At 34.0% G+C, this 24,073-nt stretch overlaps 1 protein-coding gene across 1 annotated transcript; it reads left to right on the top strand.

Moving 5' to 3' along the window:
- Positions 1-337: 337 nt before the first annotated feature.
- Positions 338-24,073, top strand: GNPDA2 (glucosamine-6-phosphate deaminase 2). The gene is made up of 7 exons (XM_036088946.1): positions 338-442; positions 3,382-3,543; positions 7,569-7,670; positions 8,736-8,918; positions 13,758-13,942; positions 17,662-17,836; positions 23,060-24,073. Exons 2-7 carry the CDS (start codon positions 3,420-3,422, stop codon positions 23,119-23,121), a joined length of 831 nt encoding a protein of 276 aa, XP_035944839.1. The 5' UTR covers positions 338-442; positions 3,382-3,419; the 3' UTR covers positions 23,122-24,073.

Below are 24,073 nucleotides of genomic sequence, written 5' to 3'. Positions count from 1 at the left end.
TAAAAGGCACTTAGTAAACATTCAAAAGCTTAGAGATAAAGATGAATTCATATTGCTATTATAAGCAACAATTTAAGTAATGCTTATGCATGAGCGCACAGCAGTCCTACATACTAAATTTCATAAACCCAAAGAATCTACCTCAATTCAACCTCTGAGAGTTGATAAAAAGACTGGCGGGAAGGTGATGGCCCAGGAACTGGAAACTCCCGTGTAGGAAAGGGTTCCTGCCTCTCGGAATTCTTAAGAACCTCCGCACAGCTCATCCCTAGCGAGCTAGAGGTATGCGCATGCGCAGTACCCGCGGGCTGCGCCGCGGTCCCTTCTGCGCCTTGGGTTTACATCCGGGTCTTTGGGCTTCGCGCTCCACACGCCGGCTCCGGGTTGCTGGGTGCTGGTTGTTTCCGCTGTTCCAACATCGGAAGTGCGGGTGGGTCGGCAGGTGAGTCCGGGCTGGGGACCAAGAAGGGGAGTCAGGCGGGGAACGGGTTGGTCATTGCCCCCTGGGGTGGGCTTTGTGCCGAAACGGGGACGTGCGGCCAGGACAGATTGGGGTCCCAGGAGCTTCGAGGCGGGGCTAAGGATGACGCGTGGCTGCTGGTGCCCTTCGAAACTGGGCCTCCGGGAGCAGGTTCCTATCCCTTCCTCTCTTTTGGCGGCTTTCTCCTGACACTTGTTAAAAATCAGTATCAGTCACCCTCATTTGTATTCGTTATAGTTTGCGGAGTGATTGTGCTCAGCAGCCACGCAGCTAAGGTGGGTTTGCAGCCCTGGCGTTTGCCTTCTAGGTAGGGACCACAGCCTTCTCTGCTGCTTCTCGCCCCACATAGGGATGGGGCTCCCCTGCCCTGCACTTCAGAGACATTTTCAGGTCAGGTGTAGAAAAAAAGCTCAGAGCAGAAATTCTGAAGTTCAGATGCTAGTGTAGCTCCTAGACTAACTGTGCAACCTAAGTCTTGTGCAAGTTCTCATCCTGCTCCAAAGTCCTGAGATTTGTATTCAGCAGCCCATTCTCCAAGTTAATGCACATTCAGAATGAATCAGCACCAGAGGAAGGTGAGGGAATGGGGGGCGGGGGGGTGCTGTGTCATTTTTTGAGTGCTATATGGTTGTGATGCCAGAGAATTGCCCAGAGCCACACCAGTTTGGATCTATGAGGATTGGCAAAAACTGGCAAAAACACATTTTTTAATCTGAATAAATGTGACCAAAACATTTTGCTTTCCTCTGCGTGGAATGATTCATTTGAGACTTGTGTAATGAAGTCTGAGTACTCTGAATTTAAAACAAACAAAACTTGCCTGTACCAGATCTGAGAGACTTAACTTGAACTTCTTTGCAATGAAGTCTCTTCCTGTGGTGTTCTTTTCAAAATTTAACCTGATTGTAATAATCATCTATGATATTTCTAAAAGTGCAGATTCCATGGATCCCATTTCACATCTGTTGAAACACTTATGTCCGGTGAGAGGGGCCTGGGAATCCATATTTTTAGCAGGCATCCTAAGTGCTTCTTTTAAGGCACATCTGGAGCATGGGTCTTTCAGTCAGATAGACCCGCTACCATTAATAGCTTTATAACCTTAGCAATAAATTTCTGAGTTACAGTTTTCTATATCTGAAAAATGAGGATGATAATTTTTACCCCAGAGACTATTCAGCGATTCTAAGACCTTAATAGTAGGGCCCCTATCTTAATCACTTTTGTGATTACACAACTTAGTACTTGCATTTAATAGGCCCTCATAAGTGTGTTGAATTGAGAAAAAGAGCGCGCCCAGAACACAGAAGATACTTGGAAATTCTAATGCTCTTCCTCCTTACCTTACAATTCTTTTTTCTTTTTATCAATAATCAGTTTGCTGAATATGCTTGTTAGAAGTAAGTATATCTCTTGATGGCCATACTTATTCGAAGTTAAGTATATCTCTTTGTGGCCAGGAAGTGTTTCTGATTCTTGGTGTAACTTTGAAATTGTTTCTGGCATTAGATCATTAATGAATTTAAATAGAGGCCAAGTCCATTTGTGTTGGAGTGAATTTATGACTTCCTATGTAGATTATTGTCTGTAAAGGCTATTTGTCTCTCATTACTGTGCCAGAATTTTAAATCACGGTGATCATAATTTCTTGTTATGCCAGAATTCTAAATCTTTATGTTTTTAAGGATATCATTTAGGTTTCATATATTCATTGTAATAAGACCTACTATTCCCATTAATTTCAAGAATTTGACTTATTTTTGTATGTAAAGTGTATAGAAATTCAGGACTGCTGAAGCCGTTTGTAAAAGGATTGGTGTGGGTGACAGATCCATTTAAATATGGAACTAAGAATTAAAATCTGGGAATTATGGTTATAGGATACAGTGTAAATGTTACAAATCTTGTCAATATAAAAATAATACATTTTACAGAAATCAGGGGTTGTGAGTCATGGTAGTAGGTCAATCCACATTGTCTAAAATGGAATCATAGTTTTTAAATGACTCTGATCTCAATATTTTGTCTTAACCTTAGATTACTCTTTTAGGAACTAAAATTGCTTTTTATGAAGAATTTTTTTTTTTTTCAGAGATCAGCAGTTTTAGTTCACTTTTTCTTTTGTTAAATTCAGGAAGAATTAAATATTATGCTTTTTATTAAAAACAGCATGTCTAGTATGATCTCATTGTTGAAAATTATTTCTATACATTCTATTTATATGTGTGCGCGTTAGACATCTGGAATGTTGTATGCCTAATAATAGTTTTTATTTATGAGTGTAGGATTTGAGTTGATTTTTTTTTTCCTCTTACACCTTTCTATATTGAAAAATTTTTAAGTGCAGGTATCATTTTTACAAAAACATTTAACAAAAGGGAGGTTTGGTTATTACAGTATTTATAGGGAGAGTTCTGGATTTTAGTAAGTAACCCAGAGGTTGCTAAGTATCATTACTCCCTTTAACTTGCATTCAAGAAATGAGTACTGCTTTGTTTGCCTTTAGGTTTGTTTTATGTTGCTTTATATAACATCCCTGTCAAGACAGTGTAGTGTCGTGGCTTATAAAAACTTTAAGTTTGCCTTGATATGAATTCTGGCTTTGTCATTTAGTAACTGTGTGACCTCAGTCAAATTATGTGACTTCTTCTCCTCATCTAAAAGTGGGTGTTATATTTAATTCAGAAGATTGTGTATGTACTTAAATTACGTAGGCCACTGCTCAGAACCCAAGGTCTGTTCAAAAGAGAAAGGCTATTACTATTTTAAAAGTACAGGTTGTATTTGTATATAAGTATGTCTTTTTTAAGTGATGTCCTTTTTAAAGTCATCAGTTTTAATACACTTATGTTTGAGTGTCTGTAAATTACTTAAAATGCTCTACAATGGAATTTTCTCAGGTTTGAACTTCTTGTCCTGGAAGCTGTGCATCACCATAATGAGGCTTGTAATTCTTGATAACTATGACTTGGCTAGTGAGTGGGCAGCCAAATACATCTGTAATCGCATCATTCAGTTCAAACCTGGACAGGACAGATACTTTACATTGGGTTTACCAACAGGTAATACACCTTTTTTTTTTCCCCCCATTTTAGGTACATAAAATCATGGGATGGAAGGGTTTCTTTTAGTAAAATATGTTTCCCCTTTATTTCTTGCCATATCACTGATTGAACATATTAGTATATAGAGCCAGAAATGTGTATATAACTATCTGGTATCTGTGTTCCATTACTGTTTTCTTGTATTAAAATTATGTATCACTTACCACTCCAAAATGCAAAAGGAAATTTCTTGTATTAAAATTATACATCACTTTCCACTCCAAAATGCAAAAGGAAATATCCTAACTTAAGTGATGGTCATAATATTTTTGTACCTTTATCTAGTCATCTTTTGTTTGTTTTTAAGGATGTTACTTTCACTATTCATATACTTAATTAGTAGATTAGCCTTTCTAATGATTGTTAAGAGGTATCTGAACTATGTACTCTTGTCTCTTCATTTTACTCCCCCCGCCTCATATACTTTTATTATCTTATTAGCCTTTTATAATCTGTGTTTATTTTCTTTTTATTATAGAAGTATTATGACTGAAAAATTGAAGACTGGTATGTCTTCATGACAGAGTAAACCTAAGTATGAATTGCACGTTTTGTTGTATTTAGTTCCCTGTTAAGGTTTTTCTTAAAAATTAACCAAGTAGTGTCATTGATCTCATGGCACTTAATTTTTTTTTTTTTCATGGCACTCAATTTGATATTGTTGACTTCCACAGGAAAGAGTATTGCACCTGGAATCAGAGCTACTACTTACTTTCTTGGTGACTGCAAGGCATTTATTCTACCTCCCTAATCTTTGGTTTCCTTTCCTTTAAGAAAGATAAGGATAATAATAGCCAGTAATGCTGTTTGAGGCTCAAATAAGGCAGTGTTTGTGCCACTCCCTTGTGTACTGTAAATACTGTATAAATTTAAGGTTCCCATAAGTGTCTTATTTAAACAGTATTTTTTTCCTTCTGCTCCTCCCCCCATATGTGCTAACTACATAAAAGCTACAATTATACTTTTTTCCACTTGTGTAATTTCCATGAAAGGTATTGTTTAGCTCATGAAGTTGTTTGTTTGTTATCTTGCTATTTGTCTTTTGGTCCAGGGCAGTAGATCTTGATGAGAATGGTAAAGAGGGACTTTTAAAAACTGTACACACCAGACTGGCACCCTCAACACCCACATTTTTTATACATGAGCCCCAGTGGTTGGGCCTCTGTGTCAGTTTGCATACTGTAAGCCCAGGCTGCAACCAGGCTAGCTGCTTTGATCACTCTGTCTTAATTATGATGTAGAAATAAACAGTAATTTTAGCTTGGGGGCAGAAAGTCTTCAAAGTGATGAATGCAAGCAGTCTTAAACGTACTTTTGTGTGTTTAGATCTACAAGTTTTGCTTATTTTAGGATAGTTTAACTGCTAATAATGCACCTGCCAATGACGTATCTTGGAAAACCTTTGTTGACATTTTCCACTTTCCTCCTTCATTGACCATTGACAGTGTTAATCACGCTCTCTCCTCCTTGCTTTTGAAGTTTGAGCATATGTTTATGTAATTGTATGTAGCATGCTGTATTGTAATTATCCCTCCACCAAGCACAGTTTCTGGAGAATATCTTTTCAGTGCTTATCGATGTGATCTTAACAAGCTTCACATGTAAGGGCCTGCATGCTTCCTGCCTCCCAAACTTATTCCCTGATTCTCTTACTCTGAATCATGATAGGAAAATTAGACTACTTGTAGTTCAAAGAATAGACCTGACCTTGCCGGCTTTACTTTCATCATGTTGCTAGTATGTTACATAATGAAAACTATATGAGCCATGGAACCAGACAGAATCTCTTGAATCTCTGGCTTCATTACCATATGATATTTGGCAAATTCCTTAATCTTTTTGACCCAGTTTTTCCATTCTCAAAATGGGAAAGATAATGCCAATTTCCCAAGGTTTACATGAGCTGATGTATAAAAATACCAGTATATAGCATCTAGCACATGGTAAACATACAAATGTCATTTCTCGGCCTCCTCCCCCATCTTTTTTTGTTCTCAACTACAACCTAACCCTAATTTTAACTATTGGAATTCTACCCCTTCTTCAAGACTTAGTTGAAATGTCATCTTCTTGGATATCCTTCCTTCAACAAACAAGACTATAATCTTTTCTTCTTTGATTTACAACAGTTCTCCAGACTTCTTATAGGTTATTTATAATATTTTTGTTATGATTATTTGCCTATTCCTATCTTGTGAGGTTTTTTAGGATAGAAACAGTTTTAATTTTTCTTTCATCTGAATCATAGTAAGCACTTGGTAGTAGTTATGTTAGTAAATAAGTTTTGCAAAGCAAATATTAAAATGAAGTTTCTTTAACCAGTGTACCATGTACCGTATCTTTCATTATTTTTTTTTCTTCAGCCACTTGGATTAAAAAGTAGGAAATGAATGTGGTTTTTTTTGTCTTCACCATTGTGACTCCTCACCTTTTTATTCATATATTCTTAAATCGAGGGAGTCCTATAATTAAACTCTTAACATTGAAACAAACACAGATTTGTTTATGCTTCTCAAAAGAAAGAAGGAAAAGCACACTTATCCATCTTTAAGATAGGTCTTATGTTAGTGGGTTATAGTTCTTTGAGATGGAATTGTAAAATTTATAAATTATTAATTATAATTTAAAACAGTATGTTTGCTTTAGCTTTAAAAAAATCTTTAGTCTTCTGTTCCCTGAACCTATATTTATTATTTATAGCCACTTGTATTATTCTTTTATCGCAAATGAAAGGCAATCTTTTTACTACTATAGAATTTCCTTTTTTGTTTGTTTTGTTTTCTTTCGCCAAAGACTGTTTAGTTCTGTCATACTTCTGTCTGCCACTTGAGTAGAAATTTTGTGTGCAGATGTTTTGTTTTGTGATGGTGGATATATTAGGAATTAATCAATACTCCAGCCAGGATAGGGAGGGCCAGATCACTTGTTAAGAATGCATTCAATTGGGATGCCTGGGTGGCTCAGTCGTTAAGCGTCTGCCTTTGGCTCAGGTCATGATCCCAGGGTCCTGGGATCGAGCCCCACATCGGGCTCCCTGCTCAGCGGGAAGCCTGCTTCTCCCTCTCCCTCTGCCCCTGCTTGTGTTCCCTCTCTCGCTGTGTCTCTCTCTGTCAAATAAATAAATAAAATCTTTAAAAAAAAAAAAAATGCAGTCAATCTCTAACCTTCCAGTTTGTAGTTAAAATGAAAAAATACAGCAAATTTAAAAATGGAGGCCATCTTCAAGTGGCTAAATTTATTTATCTTTATTGTGCCATGTCAAGAAGCACTATCAAACTGATTTTAGTTTTATAAAACATGTAAAAGAATCACATTTATAAAACAATAAAATCAGATAAAATATCCAAAGCCAAGATCCCATTTCCCAGAGGTCATTTTACTTTATACATTTTAGCTGATATATGCTGAAAATAACACAAAATAAGAAACAGAACCTCCAGTTAAAATCATAAAGGCTAATGTTCCTCAAACAGTCCTTGCCAATTTCTGAGTCTATTTTGAAAGTAGAGGCAGTATTTAAATTTAGCTCTGGTTTCCCTTTTGATTTCATTAAATGGTCAACTTGACCTTTTTATATTTCATTTATATGATATAAATCCTTCTCTATAAAAGCTTTTACTCAAAAGGTGAGGTGTTTATTTTTCTTTTAATTCAAATGTGCTTTCTAGAAGTTTCTAATCTTGTAATATACAACATTAATTCCAAATACTGAACAACTCTAGAATAATTTTCCAAACTATAATTTCTATTGACAGATTTCTAGTTTTAGTCAGCAAATTCTAATTTACTAAGATTTCAAGGTACCTTGCAAATGTATGTGTAATTCAAAATACATTTAATTGAATATGTATTTAAATTAATCATTGTTTCCCTAGCAAATTAGAAGTAGAGAGTATCATTAAGAGAATAAAGTAAATATAAACTTTTTAAAAAAAATAGGTTTTTCATGTTATGTTAGAAAATGGACTCTCTGTCTGTTTTAGGAAGTACACCTTTAGGATGTTATAAAAAACTAATAGAATATCATAAGAATGGAGACCTTTCTTTTAAATATGTGAAGACCTTTAACATGGATGAATATGTAGGTAAGTATATCATTTGAATATATTATTTGGATATGTTATATTTTAAATAAAATGAATATATTTTAAGAATTAATACGTTATTTGAATTTATGTTTTGAATGTAATATAATTAGAAGATAATGTACTGCCTTGTGGTGAGGTTGGGAGTTTATATTTAAAAAATCTATATTTTTGTGATGCCAGCACGATATCGTGGAGGAATATGGGACTAGAAATCAGAAGATCTGTATTCATTCTTGGGCTCTGCCACTTACCAATCATGCAACTTTGAGCCAGTACGTCACACATTTTGGTTTTTTTTTTGTCCCCTTAAGGCAAAGTTAAAACCAGTGTTGTTGTGGGGATAGAGCACCACGTATGTAAAAGTAATTAGTAAAATAAAGATTTTTCAAATATAAGTATATTTATATTTGTGGCTATGAAGCTTTTATGCCATATTGATTGTTAACTTGCTTAATAGGAAAGATCTGTGATGTGAATAAACTCTTGTTTTAAACTTTGAACATAGGAATACATTTTTAGTGTTAGCCTAAGTGATAGCCAAAGAATTGTGATTCAGCATACTTTGCATGCATATAGAAAAAATAGATGAGAAACATGGACCAACATTTCAGATGTATGGCTAATTATTGTTGAAATTAATACGTAAATCAGTTCCATTGGTAGAAGTTTTGTGCCTGAGAAGTGGAGTACAGTGATTAAATGCATGTGAACTAGATTTCTGTGTTTGAATTCCAGTCTTTCTATGAGCTGTGTGACTTTGGGAAAGTTACTTAATATTTCTGTACTTTTGTTGTTTATTTATAAGAATGATAAAAGTAATTCCATAGATGTTATATAAATTATTTGAATTAATACATACATGTAAGGTGATTAACGCCTGGCATATAATGACCATGTATTCCACATAAAAATGCCTTTAAATTGGATTTAATTTGGATATCCATTGGATATGGAATAGAAAGGTTATATATTTTAAATAGCATTTATGGCTTAATCAGAAAAGTAAACTTTGGATTTATTCCTGGAAATACTTACATTTTTATTTATTAACTTTTTATTTAGGACTTCCCAGAAATCATCCTGAAAGCTACCATTCTTATATGTGGAATAACTTTTTTAAGCATATTGATATAGATCCTAAGAATGCTCATATCCTCGATGGGAATGCTGCAGATTTACAAGCAGAATGTGATGCTTTTGAAAAGAAAATAAAAGAAGCTGGAGGAATTGACCTTTTTGTTGGAGGTACGTAAAACATTTTCTCATTAATCTTACCTTTGTGTAATGTAGGGAACATCTGTAATTGTAATACCCATTTATTCAGCTACTGATTTTTATTTTACCTTATTTTCATCAAAAAATATTAAGGTCGCAAGTTAGAATTGCTTAAATTATGTCTTGAGAAATAAGTTCCAATACCTGCTAAACTCTTTTGTATTATCTCTTTAGAATTAACAGTTTACCACATCTTTCAAAATGAGTGATGTTTCTTTTCCTGAATGATAATTATTATCTTTTATGATTTCTTTAAAATCCCAACCCAGCTTTCTTACCAAATTACAGGGTTAAATCCCTAAAAGTTTGCATGTGGAACAGTGGATTTTCGCATTTCTGTACTGATCACTTAAATTACTTCATCTCATTAAAAAAATCAGTTAAGACTGATGTGAGACTTTATCATCACCCTTTAATGTGAACTAAGCTGTATAACTGTCTTTATAAACTCCACATGAATAAATGTTTAATTGGCTAAATTCCACTTGAAATTTATATATATCTACATGCATGTGTTTGTTTGTAATGTACCACTGAAAATAGGAAATTTCTTTGTCATGACAATATGGTTTTCTGTCGTCATTATGAAGCCTGAGACAGCTAATTAATTACCATAAGAATAGTATAACAGCAATGAAACTGAAACCAAAATGCTTTTTGCCAGAGTTTTTAGTATTCAACTAAATGTACTAAAGCTCTAAATTAAGTTCTCCAGATATATCTTATATTTATTAAAAGACTGTTTAAAAGTACATGAATTAGATCTTCAGTAGACCTGTATTGAGGCTGACTGATGGTTGAGGTGGCCACATATAGTTGTGGTGGTTGGTTGCCCTTGGGGAAAATTGGGTATTACAGTCAGACATGAATTCGCATTCTGTTTGGGTCACTTACTATCTGTATGACCTTGGGAAGTTTATTGAAGTTCAGTATAATTAAGTTATTTGTAAAACAGGAATTAATATTAACCATTCCAAAACTTGTGAGAATTCACCATGTTATAACGTGTAAAATGCTTGCATAGTGGTTGGTGTGTAATTGGTACTCCATTAAGTGTTATTCAGTCTTCTCTTTCTGAACTGTAGATGATGAAATAATTGTTCCTTAGTTCATTGAATTTCCTGCTTTTTTACTGAATTACTTCTAAGGGTATCCAGTGAGATTGAGATTTTCTCTTTGAGGAAATTTTTTTCTGTACCTAACAGAGCCAATATCATTTACTTTATTTTGTAAATGGGATGGTTTTATCTGAGCAAGAATCTAAGCTAGACTGTTTCACTTTTCAAAATAGAAAGTTATCTATGTTTTAAATAAAATTCCAGTATTCCTGGAAAATATATGTATTCCAGTTTTGTCCATATGGTTCAATTCTGAAATAATTACTATTTGTACTTGCCAATATCAAGGGTAATTTGGGAACGTTTAAGGAATGCACTACCCATGCATTCTTTAGGTTTTCTAAACTCCATACAAAAATCAAGTAGAATTACTATAATGTATACCTAATTACTGTAATGTAATTATACCTAATGTATCTGTATTTTAGTTATATCAAGAAATATTTCACTCATTTACCATTATACAAAAAGGCATGGTAGTTAATAGAGGTTCATTATTAAAAATGGCTTAATGAAAAATATCTTTTACTTCATTTAAATATCTTTTTTTTCCTTTTAATTTATTTGCCTTACCTAAGGATCCATGTGACAAATCCCTTGGGGATTCTGTGCCGGAAAATAGAATTTACTTGGGTGGGGGGACCTAAGAACTCTTAAACTCCATTTTCTCCCTTTGTCTGCTTTCCAGAAGTATTTACAGCTTAATGTAGTGTTTAAGCCTGAATGTCCCTTATCAAAGATTTCTCCTAGAACTTTCTTCTTTTCCTATAGCTTTAAGTCACTTCTCATTTCTTTTTGGCTTAGGTTTTTTGGTGTATTTCCTCACTATAGGTCACCTTAGTTTTCCCTTTGAAACAGATGGATTGTAAATTATAATTATGTGTGTGTATCACTGACTCTTATACTAGAAAGCACTTTACTTTGTTTTCTAACCAATTTTTGTCTTAAGCTTCCTGTAGACATTTTCTCCTGACCAGTCAATCAATCAGTCAATCAATAAATAAGATTTCCTTGCCTCTTCCATTAACATCTTCACTGTAGTCATGTCATGATCAGGGTCTGCCATTTTATATTTACCATCCAAAAGACATAATTACTCTGTGTATAGGGGAAGAAGGGTTAGCTTATTGCATTTTCTTTGAACTTTTTACTATTTGGGGTACCCTATTATTGGATGTATACTCATGCAAGAATCTCATTTGATTCTTTGCCTTTGTTGATCTAGATTTGTTATTGGATTTTCAAGATGAGGCTTGGTATTTGGGTCTTACCACATACCCTTCTTTTGTTCCAGGGTTTGTTGGTTAATAAAAACACTAAGAACTGAGCCAAATGGGATCAAAATATCAGCCTTATTAAAGGTAAAGTTGGATTAGAGATTTCAGGTTGGGCTTGAGGCCAAAATGGGGTTTCCTATTCTTCCCCTCTAAACTGGAAATAGTAGAATGAGAAGAGCTCAAGACTGTGGATCCATCGTGTCTTACTCCTGGGAAATAGAACAGGAATTCCCTTTCCTCAGTAGGAAAGAAAAAGGAAATATATACTGCCAGAAGTTCTCATTCTCCCTGTGATGACAGAATTGCTAAAAGAAAGAGTAGAGTGCAATCTACTTGCAATTTTCATTTTACAAAAAGATTGCAATCATGCAATCCCTGACCCACCCCCAGCAATAAAATACACAAATATGAAATTTTATAGATAAACTTTAAGGATATTATTAACTTTAAAATTATCTTAAGATACTGTTTTTTAAAAAAATAAAAATAAGACTGTGGGGAAAACATTAACCCTCTCCTTTGGGTACATGATTAGAATCTTTGGTTTGCAAGTAACTGTAATCTACTTTGGGACCAAAAGTGAATTAACTAGAATGATTCTGGGCTAACGCACAGAATTGTTAGAAGAGTTGAAACAGCCAAGTCTGTGGAAGAACAAGAACCAAGGAGCCTCAAATCTCCAAAGCAGGAACTTATGGATACTCTCCTGCAGTGCTATCATCAGATACCTCAGCTGTAGATGCCTTCCTTCTTTTCTCCACCCAACACAGGTTTCAGAATTTCCTGAAATTCTGACTGTTTCAGCTTGGGACAAGTGTTTATCACTAGACCACAATCATCCGGACTCAGAGAGATACAGAGTAGATAAAGGTCCCCTCCATTGTGAGGGGAGCAGAGCAAGGTAGAAGGAGAAGAGAAAAACTATACTGAGCATACCAAAGAATAGCAACCATCTTTTCATTTATTCAGCCATTATTTATTGAGGGCCTCCTATGTGTCATGTATTATTCTAAGGGGTAAGGGTATAGTAATTAAGAGAAAGTCCTTACTCCAATGAAATTTACATTCTACCCCACAGAACTGTAGGACCACCGGGAAGGCCTGTAATCCAGACTCTGATGTTTTAGAGATGTTTCCTAAAGGTGTAAATATATTTTGCTTCTTAAAGCAAAGACTTAAGACTGAATGAGAGTGTGCCAGACATATTTATATCAGGAAGCTCAATTTCTAATAGTTACTTCTGGTCAGTAAGGGAATATATTGACCCTTCTCTGTCTTGAACCACTGCTGATAATTTCAGCCTTACTCTACACTTTTGTATGACCCACAATACCAGTTAGAACACTAATGTTGATCCTTGAGGACTTCCCTGTTTTTTCTGGAACTTTTATTTTCCTGGTCCCAGCCTTTCTTCTCTATACATACATAGAGAAATATAAATATTTGCACAGATACATATTTAAGAGGAGAAACAGTAGTTTTACAAATCTGGAAAGAAATGCATATTTATAATTTAAAACTTATATTTATAAGCAGATACATATACACCAATGGAAAAATCCACACATAATAACCACATGTAGGTCAGGCTTTGTCACCACATTAAAAATTCCTAGAATGTGGTGCTTTGGTAGCTTATATTTGCTCCCTAAGATTTTCATTTCTTCTTTGTTCCATCAAAACCAGGTTATTCTTTGTCATATTTTACTTTGTTGTAATCTGGGAGAAATTGGTTTGAATTATAGGCTGAGTCAGTAAAATACACATATGTGTCATTAAAGTAAAATGCAGAGTATAAATATAACAGGTATTTTGACTCAGAATTTGTGGGTTTATTTTTTCATTGAGGTTGTCAGAACTCTGACTAGCTAGTAGGGTACACATATGTAAAACTTGATTTATTCATGCCATAGAAGGATTCTTCATTTTACAAAAAGATTTACTTCCAGTTTCGTTCAGATAAGGAATGTCGTATTTTTATCTATACTTTAGAGGCAGTCCTAGAATACTGGAGCTGGCAGTGGGTCTCTTTAAAGCAGTGTTTTCGGGTTGTGGTTGTCACCCATTATTAGGTCATGAAATCAGTATAGTCATTCACATTCTGCATTTTCCTTTTGTATGTTTTGCTAATGAAATAGAATGACTCCTAGCAGGGGTAAGTATTGTTTCATGCAGTTCTTGTTTTTAATTACATTTGTACGTGTGTATATGTGTGCTAGATTGCAGTGTCAGTTACATTCATGCTAGCTCAGTGCTAAGCATATGGAATACACTGAAATACTTGTTGAATCAAATACAGGAACAGGTATTTAATGCAGCATTAGAATATGGCTATTTGCTCTTAAAAACAAGCTGAACTTTGAGAAATCTTATTTATTTTATGCGTCTATGTGTGTGTATACTTCTTTTAAAAGGAATTGGTCCAGATGGTCATATCGCTTTCAATGAGCCAGGATCCAGTTTAGTATCAAGGACAAGATTAAAGACTCTAGCAATGGACACCATTTTGGCAAATGCTAAATATTTTGATGGAGATTTATCGAAGGTGCCAACTATGGCTCTAACAGTTGGTGTGGGGACAGTGATGGATGCAAGAGAAGTAAGAATTCAATATTCTTTGCTATCTGTAGATTTTGGAGGAATTATGGCACCAAATAATTTTTGTTACATCCTATTCACTAGGTAAACTGTTATCGAGCTCTCAATGACTTCTGTCTCATTGTCACGTTTAGAGTCTAACTAAGTCTTTTGGAGCTAAGAATTAGGCACCACCCCTTCTGGAATACTGCTACATAGGCCTGTTCTGCTTCTGTTTGAGTTCCTAAAATCATACTGATCAAATGGTCTGTTTTTAAGTGAAATGGTGTGGTGAAAGGTCTGTTGTAACAAAAATGCAATGCTGGTTAAACTGTTTTTGGAGGCTCAGGATAATTTAGTGTAAAGTACTTCTGGACTGTGGGAGGATAGCCAGTTAGTTTCCAGCATAAAAAGAACCCATTTAAGGCTGAATCTGTTCTAAATTTGGTATACTTAAGAAGGCAAATACTCTGAGCAATATATCCTAATTTTTAAATTTTTAATTGGGCTTTCATTTCCTTCCCTGAGAATAACAGAACAAATTACAGTCAGCTCAGGATTCTAAGTGGTTCAATTATATGGAAACTCCATTCCTTCCTGATAACAAGATGGGACAGGTTCAGAGGAAAGCATACAGACAAGTTATGATGAATAAGTAATGTATCTTAATGTAAATATGTCTAGACTTGAACATACAAATAGAACTGTCATTCAAAATGAAGTTTTTCATCTAAAAGTCATCAGTATGTGAAGACCTTCACGAATTGAAATTCCATAGTAATTAAGTTGAAAAAGATTTTAGAGCAATTGTATTTCTAAAATATGAAACTGAAAGTTATGCAAATAGATTTCTTACATTTAACAAGATTTATTTGCTAATTTGTAATGTAACAAGCTAATTCTTAGAATGAACAGAGAGTTATTAAGATACTGATTTTTTTTCTTTTGGTCAGTTTTTCAGGAAAATTTTATGATGTCACTCACCTCACAGTACTCACTCTCAGCATGATTACAAAGAAAATTATTATGGCAAAACTATTCTAGGACTTCATTATTTTCCCAGGGGCCCTAGTGCTTTGATTTTTCTATCATTCTTTTGAAACAAGTATCACATCATCATACTTAATGATTTTCTTATCTTTAATTGTAAGGAGCTTAATGTGTACAGATTTTCATTTGCCAGTGATTTTAACTGTAATGTGAGCTGTTCTTCAATTTTAGTTTCATTAAGAACAGATACACTTAATAAAATTTTGAATCAATGTGTGGGGAAGATGCTATTATTAGATGGAAAGTACATATGAATGGTAAACTAAATTTCTAAGTGGTTAGTGTATCAGGAAGCAGCTTCACAGTTTGGCAGCTCTGCTAACAAGGACCTTCTGTACATACCTTGGAAGTGACACCCTGGAAGTTATTATAGGTTTCCTTAAAATTTGGGAATTGTCAACTAGATAAGGAACCACTCCAGTCACTACTTTATCACTCTTCTTGGCTTGAGGCCTTCACACTGATTACCACTGTGAAATGCTCTACTTTTCCAGACCTTGCTTAGCTAAAATGGCACCTTTCAGTTTTCAACTTTCAGAATTACCTTTCTTGACCATAATCCTCACAGTCAAAGTTACTTTCTTCTATTTTCTCTTAGACCACTCTGTTTTTTTCCTTTGTAGCACTTCTCACAATTTGATTGTTCTTGTATGTTTACTGGTTTAATATCTTTTTTCTCACTAATTTACAATCTCTCTGAGTTTGTAGGTTGTGTATATCTAGCACCTTACACTGCCTGTCACATAATAGGTATTTAATAACTGTTGGGAATAGTGTGAATGAATTATGTTCATAATTCATGTTGGACAAAGTTCTATCCACAGCTGTCACTTACTTGAACCACCAAATCTGATTTTTGTTGACTTTAGGCTCTTTGCCGAAATCTAAATTTACCTTCAAAGGATTGAAATTTGTTTTTACTGAGGTATATTTAAAGATAATGTCATATATTTTAAAGATAATTTCAAAAGAGAAATTATTTTCCACTATTGCAACATCTTTATAATTGTTATATATAATAATAATATTTTGGATATTTATTCTTAAGGTGACATAGGAAAAACTAATTTAAAAATCTGCTTTTGATTTTGCTACCTTGCTGAAAGTCACCAAAGTCAGTAATGACTTCTTCATTGCTAACAACCGGCATCTTTTCTGCAGGTCTTATCCTGTTGGGTTTCTTTTCATCATCTACTACTGTTGACCATCCCTCCCATCATAAAACTCTGCCATTACTCTTCTTACTTTCTGAGCATTCCTTCTCAGTCTGCTTCCCAAGCTTTTCTTCTTCATCTGCCTTTTGAATATTGTTGTTCCCTAGGGTTTCATTCTGGAACTGCATATTCACTCTGTATGCTTTGGGGCATGATCTTTTTTCTTTTTTTTTTTTAATACGTCAATAGCAGTCACTCTTTGAAACGTTCTTTCAGTAGTTTTATCACTATTCCAAAAAGATAAAGTACTCTCAGTACAGTGATAATATGTATCTTTATCTTGTACTCCTGAAGCTGCACGTTTTGTATTTCCAACTTCCAGCTGACATCTCCATATTTAGACTCCCTATACTTAATCTGTCCAAAATTTAAATTTATCTTTCCACCAAATTTGCCTTTCTTTTGAATATTCCCTCCTTTGGTGAGTAGCAACACTCACCATGAAAATTAGCTTGATGGGGTGCCTGGGTGGCTCAGTTGTTAAACATCTGCCTTAGGCTCAGGTCATAATCCCAGGGTCCTGGGATCAAGCCCCGCATCGGGCTCCCTGCTCAGCAGGAAGCCTGCTTCTCCCTCTCCCATTCCCCCTGTTTGTGTTCCCCCTCTCACTCTCTGTCAAATAAATAAATAAAATCTTAAAAAAAAATTATATGAGCTTGAAACATGTGTCATTGTTTCTTCTCTACATCTAATCAGTCACCAAATCCCAACCATTTAACAAATAACTTAGAGGTAAATAAGGACTATTAAGCCTATATATCAGTTTTTTCAAGGATTATTGCAAACCCCTTCTCACTCATAAAAATGGTAAAGATTCATTCTGACACATACACACTCACATTTGCACATGTTCTTTGAATTACAGGCTTTTAGGAATTTGGGACCAACAGCTTGGGTTTTCTGTAATTCATAAGGGTATTCTTAGTCTTGTGTGCTTAAAGGACAGTTCTTACATTTAAGTAGATCCCTAATCCTTCTTTAAATCTAGTTTTAGACAACTTTGATAAAATCTGTTCAGTGAAATAGTCTTTAGGTTTCTTTCTCTTTCAAAGTAATATCTACTGTATTGATTGGGTTAGAGCAATTTGGTATATCATTCCTAGTTATGTAAATTCTTTGTTGACCTGCAGTTCTGCTTTTGCAAAACAGCCCTTTTCTTTCTTTTTTCTTCATTTTCCCAGGTCACTTACGCACATCAGTATCTAATGTATTAAGTACCTGCATTATGGTATATTCAATAATACTTCGTAAGAAGATACTATTTTACTTTCTTAAACCAGAAGTTACACTTTATGCTTGCCTTTTACCTTGAACAACAAAAATAAATACCTTGAACTGTGAAGAAATATGTCGCTATTTTATTTTACCTTCAGAAGAGTATTGGTGCTAACATCTTTCTTTAAAAAAAAAAGAGCTTTTTAGTCATTTGAAACATGTTTTAAGAATTAATTAACATGTAATGGTCATGACTTTTCAGGTGATGATCCTCATAACAGGTGCACACAAGGCATTTGCTCTCTACAAAGCAATAGAAGAAGGAGTAAATCACATGTGGACTGTTTCTGCTTTCCAGCAGCATCCCCGAACTATTTTTGTGTGTGATGAAGATGCTACTTTAGAATTAAGAGTTAAAACTGTGAAATACTTTAAAGGTGAGCATTGAAATTTCAGAAGCAGACAGTGAGAATGTCCCATTGTAGATGACAATTAAAACTTAATAGACTGTGGAGTCACATCCTGCACTGTGCCTATTGAAACCAGCATTTTGCCAACACAGTAGCCAGTTCTTTTTAAGGAATAGAAAAATCTCACCTCAAATAATAGCTTTCAAAATAGTTTCCTATTTTTTTCTTGAAATCCAAAATTTAATAAAAAATATCTTACTTTCATATTGTATATATGAGTAAGTAACCCAAAAGGAATATATATATATATATATATATATATATATATATATATACACATATGTATATATATATACTTTGATTTTCTTTTCATTGTTTCCCTGCCCCACCTTCCTCACCAAGGTATGGTTTAGAATCTAAGCAGCAGGTAAGTTGGGTCACCCACTATCTCATTTAATCTTCACAATTTCAAATTATTCCCATATATCAGTTATAATGGTTCAGTGTCAGAGCAGTATGGAATAAACTCTGCAAGTAAGTAGGGGTTTGACTGCCCAGACTTCTGCATGTAGCTTGTCCTTTTGACTCTTCCCTGCAGTCTAGTTCAGTAATTCTTAAACCTTCCCGTACCGGGTTGTATATATGAAACTACATGTGCTTGATGTAATGGGTGATTTAAGAGATTTTCAAGGAAAATTTGACTATATTGTTTAGAAATCATTCCCTGCTTGAGTGAATTCCACATATACACACACATAATAAACAAGCTGTATAAATAGGTGCTCTTTATATTTATATAGCTGATATGAAAATATATAACTGGTCATCTATATATATATACACACATACAGAGTATGTAGTATGTGTACTATTGATATTAGGTGGATATGTATTTTTAATCTTTGTACTCTAGTTACTAGGTGCTTATTTAACATGTGTTAGAAAAAATACACTAAACCGATCAAACTTGTATTCCATAAATATCATTGTTTTGACAGTTAAAGAAGTTACCATATTTTATTGCCTGTGAGACACATCTTTTTTCACATCTATCTTGTCTGAAATTGGGATGTGTTTAAAATTGGTGTCATTATCAGTTACCTAGTAGTATTTTTTCTTAATGATACATAAAATGTGTGTCTCATAGTCTTCAGCATCTCATTCATGAAATAGTATATAAATTTAAATTACAAGTCAATTTAAAAGAAATCCTTAACTCGTAAATGGTGTGAGTGTGGCAAAAATCTTGATGATACACAAATGAAGTTTGATGAATAGTGAACAATCAAAATTTTAATCATGCTTAGTTTTATATTTGCACTTAGCTGTTGTGAGCACTTTCCTATTTCACTATTCTTCAAAAGCATTTTTAATGGCTATATAAGTAGATGTATCAAAATTTACTTAAACCTTTCCTTACTGTTAAATGCTTAATTATTTCCAGTCACTTATATTCTTATCAAAAGTTACTTTTTTTTTTTTTTACCAAGCCACAGAAGTATCAAATTAAACTGAAATATTGTCAAGTTTTTAAATAAGTTGACAGGTAAAAGAGAAAGATCTGTGATGAGTTATGAATAAGAGTCCTTGTATGGAGTTTTACCCATATATTTCCATGTAGTCTTTCAGATTTCATTACAAATACTAGATTCCTTGAAAAAATTAATAAAAGGAATCCCCATTATCCACATATTTTAATGCCAGAGATTCATTTAACATTCCCATGTTCTGGTACCAGCAATCCTCAGGTAAACCCTTGTGCTTATCAAATGTTGTCAATTCCATTTTTATCACAAAATGTTTACATTTTAGTGTAGTAAATATTTAATAAGATAATAATAGCCAATACTTATATGACCAGGCACTATTCTAAATGGATTATACTTGATTTACTTAATTCTCACAATCCAATGAGGTGGGTATTCTTATAATCCCATTTACAGGTGAGTTAACAGGCTTAATAGAGATGTTAAGTCGCCCAAAGTCATACAGCTCATATGTGGGCAGAGCTGGGTAAGTGAAACCAGTCTTATCTGGTGTCTGGGCTTTTGTCCACTGTTTATACTGCCTCATAGAAGAGAAATAAACTCTGGCTATCTAAATCATATTTCTATTTGTTTGGGTTGCTTTCATACTGTAATAATTGCTTCCAAAAAGGTATGGACATAAAGATAATTTAAAACACAAGGGGGTAGGTGATTACATGTATTTTGTTCTTTTAATTCATCTATCCAGATTCTAAGCTGTTCTGAAACATTTTGAAGTATAGACTATTCATGAGAGAATCGCTGCACTGCTCTTTTGAGGACATTGTATTTTCTAATATGGATCTGTATGTATTTCTGGAGAGGTTCAGGGTATCAGCCTGTCAGAGTGCCTCCCGTCAATATGGAGAAAAATGGAATTGAGATATTATTCTGGGCTATATGCAGACCTCATTTTACAGTAAGGTATTTTAATACAGGGTAGAATAATTGAATATTCATAAACTTATACGTAAGTATAGTTTTATATATTTGCCATATTCTCATTGAGGTATTTTACCACTTTAAGTACTGGAGGATATGAATCCTGTAGTTACCTTCTGTAGTTCTTCAGATTCCAGTCACATTACTACCCTATCTTCTGCCATCACTAAAATGTGCATAAAAGGGCTCTAATTATGTAGGCCCAGAAGAAAATCTAGGTTAACTGCATCTAAAACAATAAAAATCACTGCAAATGGAAGTTTCAGTATATACCTTTTGGAAGATAGAAGTAAATTGCAGGAAAAGTTTAATATTTAATGTTTTAGTCTAATTTTTTTGTTTTTGCTGATTTTATATAAAGCCTGTGTTTTATGTCCTTGAGAGTATATTTTCAAGACCTCATCATTATGGTGAACATTTTTGTTTCATCCTTTGTAGACCCTATTCCAGTAGCTTGAAACAGAGATTGAATGATTCAGATGGAGTCAGAACCATAAAATTGACATTTAGAATCTATGACATTTAACAACTTCTGGCAACATGTTAGGAAGTCTATACGTTTTAGTACTCAGAATTTATTTTTTTCTGTTAATGATTTAAGTAGCAATGATTTGTTTCTATCAAATTCTTGTATAAAAAATTGTCAGTTTTACCTTAAGTCATAATAAATTCTTTATCATCCAAAATGCATTTCTAGTTTGGAAACAGCCTAATGTGTAAAAGTTACAGCCAATGTATAGTTAAACTTTATAGAGTTGAATTTTTAATGTTTATTCTGATGTTTTGGGTTTTCAAGCTCTAATGTATTATTTCCATGATCAAAGCTGTAAGTAAATGATAGATGAATTGTATCAAGTAGAATAATCCTCTTAATTACAGTGGCTTCTCCATAGGAGGTTACATCTTCTAAACTGAGTGGCTAAAATTACCATTGTTTTTGTGTCCCCTCTCCTCCTAGGTTTCTCCGGCTCCCATTTTACTGCTCTTTACATTCTGGTTGTTGAAATGTATTAAAAACTTTTCAGTTAAATCCTGTTTTAAATAGGATTGGTTCTATTTAGAGATCTGGTTAATCTGGTTAATCGTTTTCATTAGCAAATATTTCTTCTGCACTATAAAAATTACCCTTTAATGTGTATTTTTAGTAAATATATTTTCCAGTTAGTGTCATCAGCCAAGAAAACAGGCCAAAGTGCCTTCAAGTACACAGTCTCACATGATGTTAGTAAAAAAAGAAAAAAAAAAGAAAAAGTGTAAGATCTCTTCCTGAAAGTAGTTGACTCAGCATCATAAAAAGTTGGCTTATTAAGTAAGTGATTTGAGGAAATAAAATGTAATATATTTCGTTAAAAGCTTCACAAAGGTAGGGACTTAAGTTTTGTTCACTGCATTATTTCAGCATCTGGAAGTGTGCCTGGTACATTGGAGGCATTTGATAAATTGTGGGTAGTTGGGACAGATGGATGGATGGGAGAACACAGGGCTATGAAACCACCGCAGTCTAACCACTAAATTATGTAAAATCACCCTATGAAGCCCAAAGGATATTAAATAAAAAGAGTTAAATAGAAGCTGAAGAAAACTTTTTGAGTTGATAGGATGGAAAGCCCTAGAAAATGGATAGTAGCACTCAAATTGGGAGGAAATAGCTCTTCCGTAAGAGCTAACAGGAGCAAAACAAATTCCCGTTAATAGAGAACAGTTCAAGTATATTAATAAAGGGCTAGACTGTATTTTTTTATTTTTTTTGTAATCTCTACACCTAACATGGGGCTTGAATTTACAAACCCAAAATCAAGTCACATGCTCTTCCAACTGAGCCAGCCAGGAGACCCCTGGGCTAGATTATACTTTAAAAGCAAAAGGAAATGTAAAGGTTAAGAGCAAAAAGGAAAACCAGGGTTCAAATGTCATGACTCTTCACCTCTTTTGGGTCATGGACCACTATGAAAATCTGGTGAAGAGATTGTCCTCAGAAAAAAATGCACACATGCACACACACTTGCATACACAAATTTGTATATTAATGCGGGAGATTCAAAGACTCCTTGAACCATCTCTAGCTCTTTTATATCCTAAGATTGAGGCTGTACTTGATTTCTGCCAGGTGAACAGCTTCCAGTTGTCATGTTTGGGAGTCAGAAATGATTCAGTATTGACTGCTCTACTTTTTTGGCATTCTAAGTTTAAATCTTTGGTTATGTTTAAATATGGAGTCTTCAACTTTTTAATGGCACCTTGGATTTTTTTATTAACCTCCTTCAGTATAGTTTGTTATCACCCCTATTGTAAAGACACATGTCAAAATAGTGGAAAATAATTTGCCAGATGAATGGATAGGGTAATACTTTGGGGAACTTAAAGCTATCCCAGTTTAATAACGGTTCTGAGTTCCTGGGCTGGAGTCTGGTAGAGAAGTGCAGAGGATCAAACTCAACAGACTTACAGGATGTAATCAAAATGTATTAACCAAGTCATTATTCAAATTTGTTATTTTGCCATATTGAAGCTTTGAAGGCAAGAACTGCTTCTACTCCCAAAGAATTTGTACTCATTCTATATCTACAGCTTCATAAATAACTGTAAATTACTATTTGCTAGGTAGTTACAACTAAATATTATGAAACATTTCTATTTGCATTTTTCAATAAAACTTAACTATTTTGTATCAGATGGGAACCAGTATACTTATTGTATCTTATAAACTCTTCTATTTTCTAAGGTAAATGAGAGATAATTCAAAATTAAAAATAAAACTAGAATTGTGCTTTTTTTCTTTAAGGTTTAATGCATGTGCACAATAAACTTGTGGATCCACTATACAGTATGAAAGAAGGAAATTGAAGGAGATTGGAGCAAAATTCTGCTTGAATGAACAGAACACTTTTTTAAGTAGTAGATGAATTTTCACCTATGCAATATAAAATGGGGATTTTTTTGAAGACTGTCATTTTTGAAGTCCCAATATCTATATGTTAAACATTCCACATTTAGAATGTGTCCATTTTATACTAAGGTTTAGGAGAAGTAGTTGGTTCTCACAAATAGCTGTTTATTATAAAGTACGGAAGCCACACAGCCACTCTGTAAAACATCACAGAAATGAAATCTTTGTTTAAAAATTTCAAGTCATTTTAAATGTGAAGAATCTATACATCAAGTATCATTCGTATGAATCTGGTGGCATTCTCAGAGTTATTTTTTAATCACATAAAGACACTCCAAGCCTTTCAGATACCAAACAATCATTGCAAACCTTTACTTTTGGAATGTAATCTTGGTATTTTCTGTGCGTTACACACAAGCTTCTCTGCACGTGGTTGCCTTAGTCATCTTTCTGCAGGAGCCTCTGGACATCGAAAGTCCTGCTCTGTGTCGTTGGGACAGAGAATCTGAAGAGAGGCCAGTGCCTAAAGTACAGTTTACGTCCTTTTGGAAAGTATGTGTAAGGGCATGATTTTTGTGCACCACCTTCTATAGCACTTTTTTACAAATGTGCTCTTATTTTTATTTAATGACTTGGGTTCATGCTTTTAATATAAGTATTTTGCCAATTATGAACTTTATACCTAGCAACATACTTAAATTCTTTTGAAGACAATTTTCTGATTATTGTTAAATTCATAAATGATTAGCTTTATTCCTTAATTATATGTCTAAAAGGATAACATGATGAAGTATATATAAAAGGAATTACTGTAAACTTAGATTGCCATTAACAACTTGCATCATTAAATTGCAAATAAAAGTATATTGTTTTCTATCTTTAACTCAAATAAAGCTTATAATAAACAAA

Source organism: Halichoerus grypus, chromosome 3 (assembly GCF_964656455.1).
Source record: "Halichoerus grypus chromosome 3, mHalGry1.hap1.1, whole genome shotgun sequence".
Taxonomy (NCBI): domain Eukaryota; kingdom Metazoa; phylum Chordata; class Mammalia; order Carnivora; family Phocidae; genus Halichoerus; species Halichoerus grypus.
This window is presented reverse-complemented; position numbering and strand designations above follow the sequence as displayed.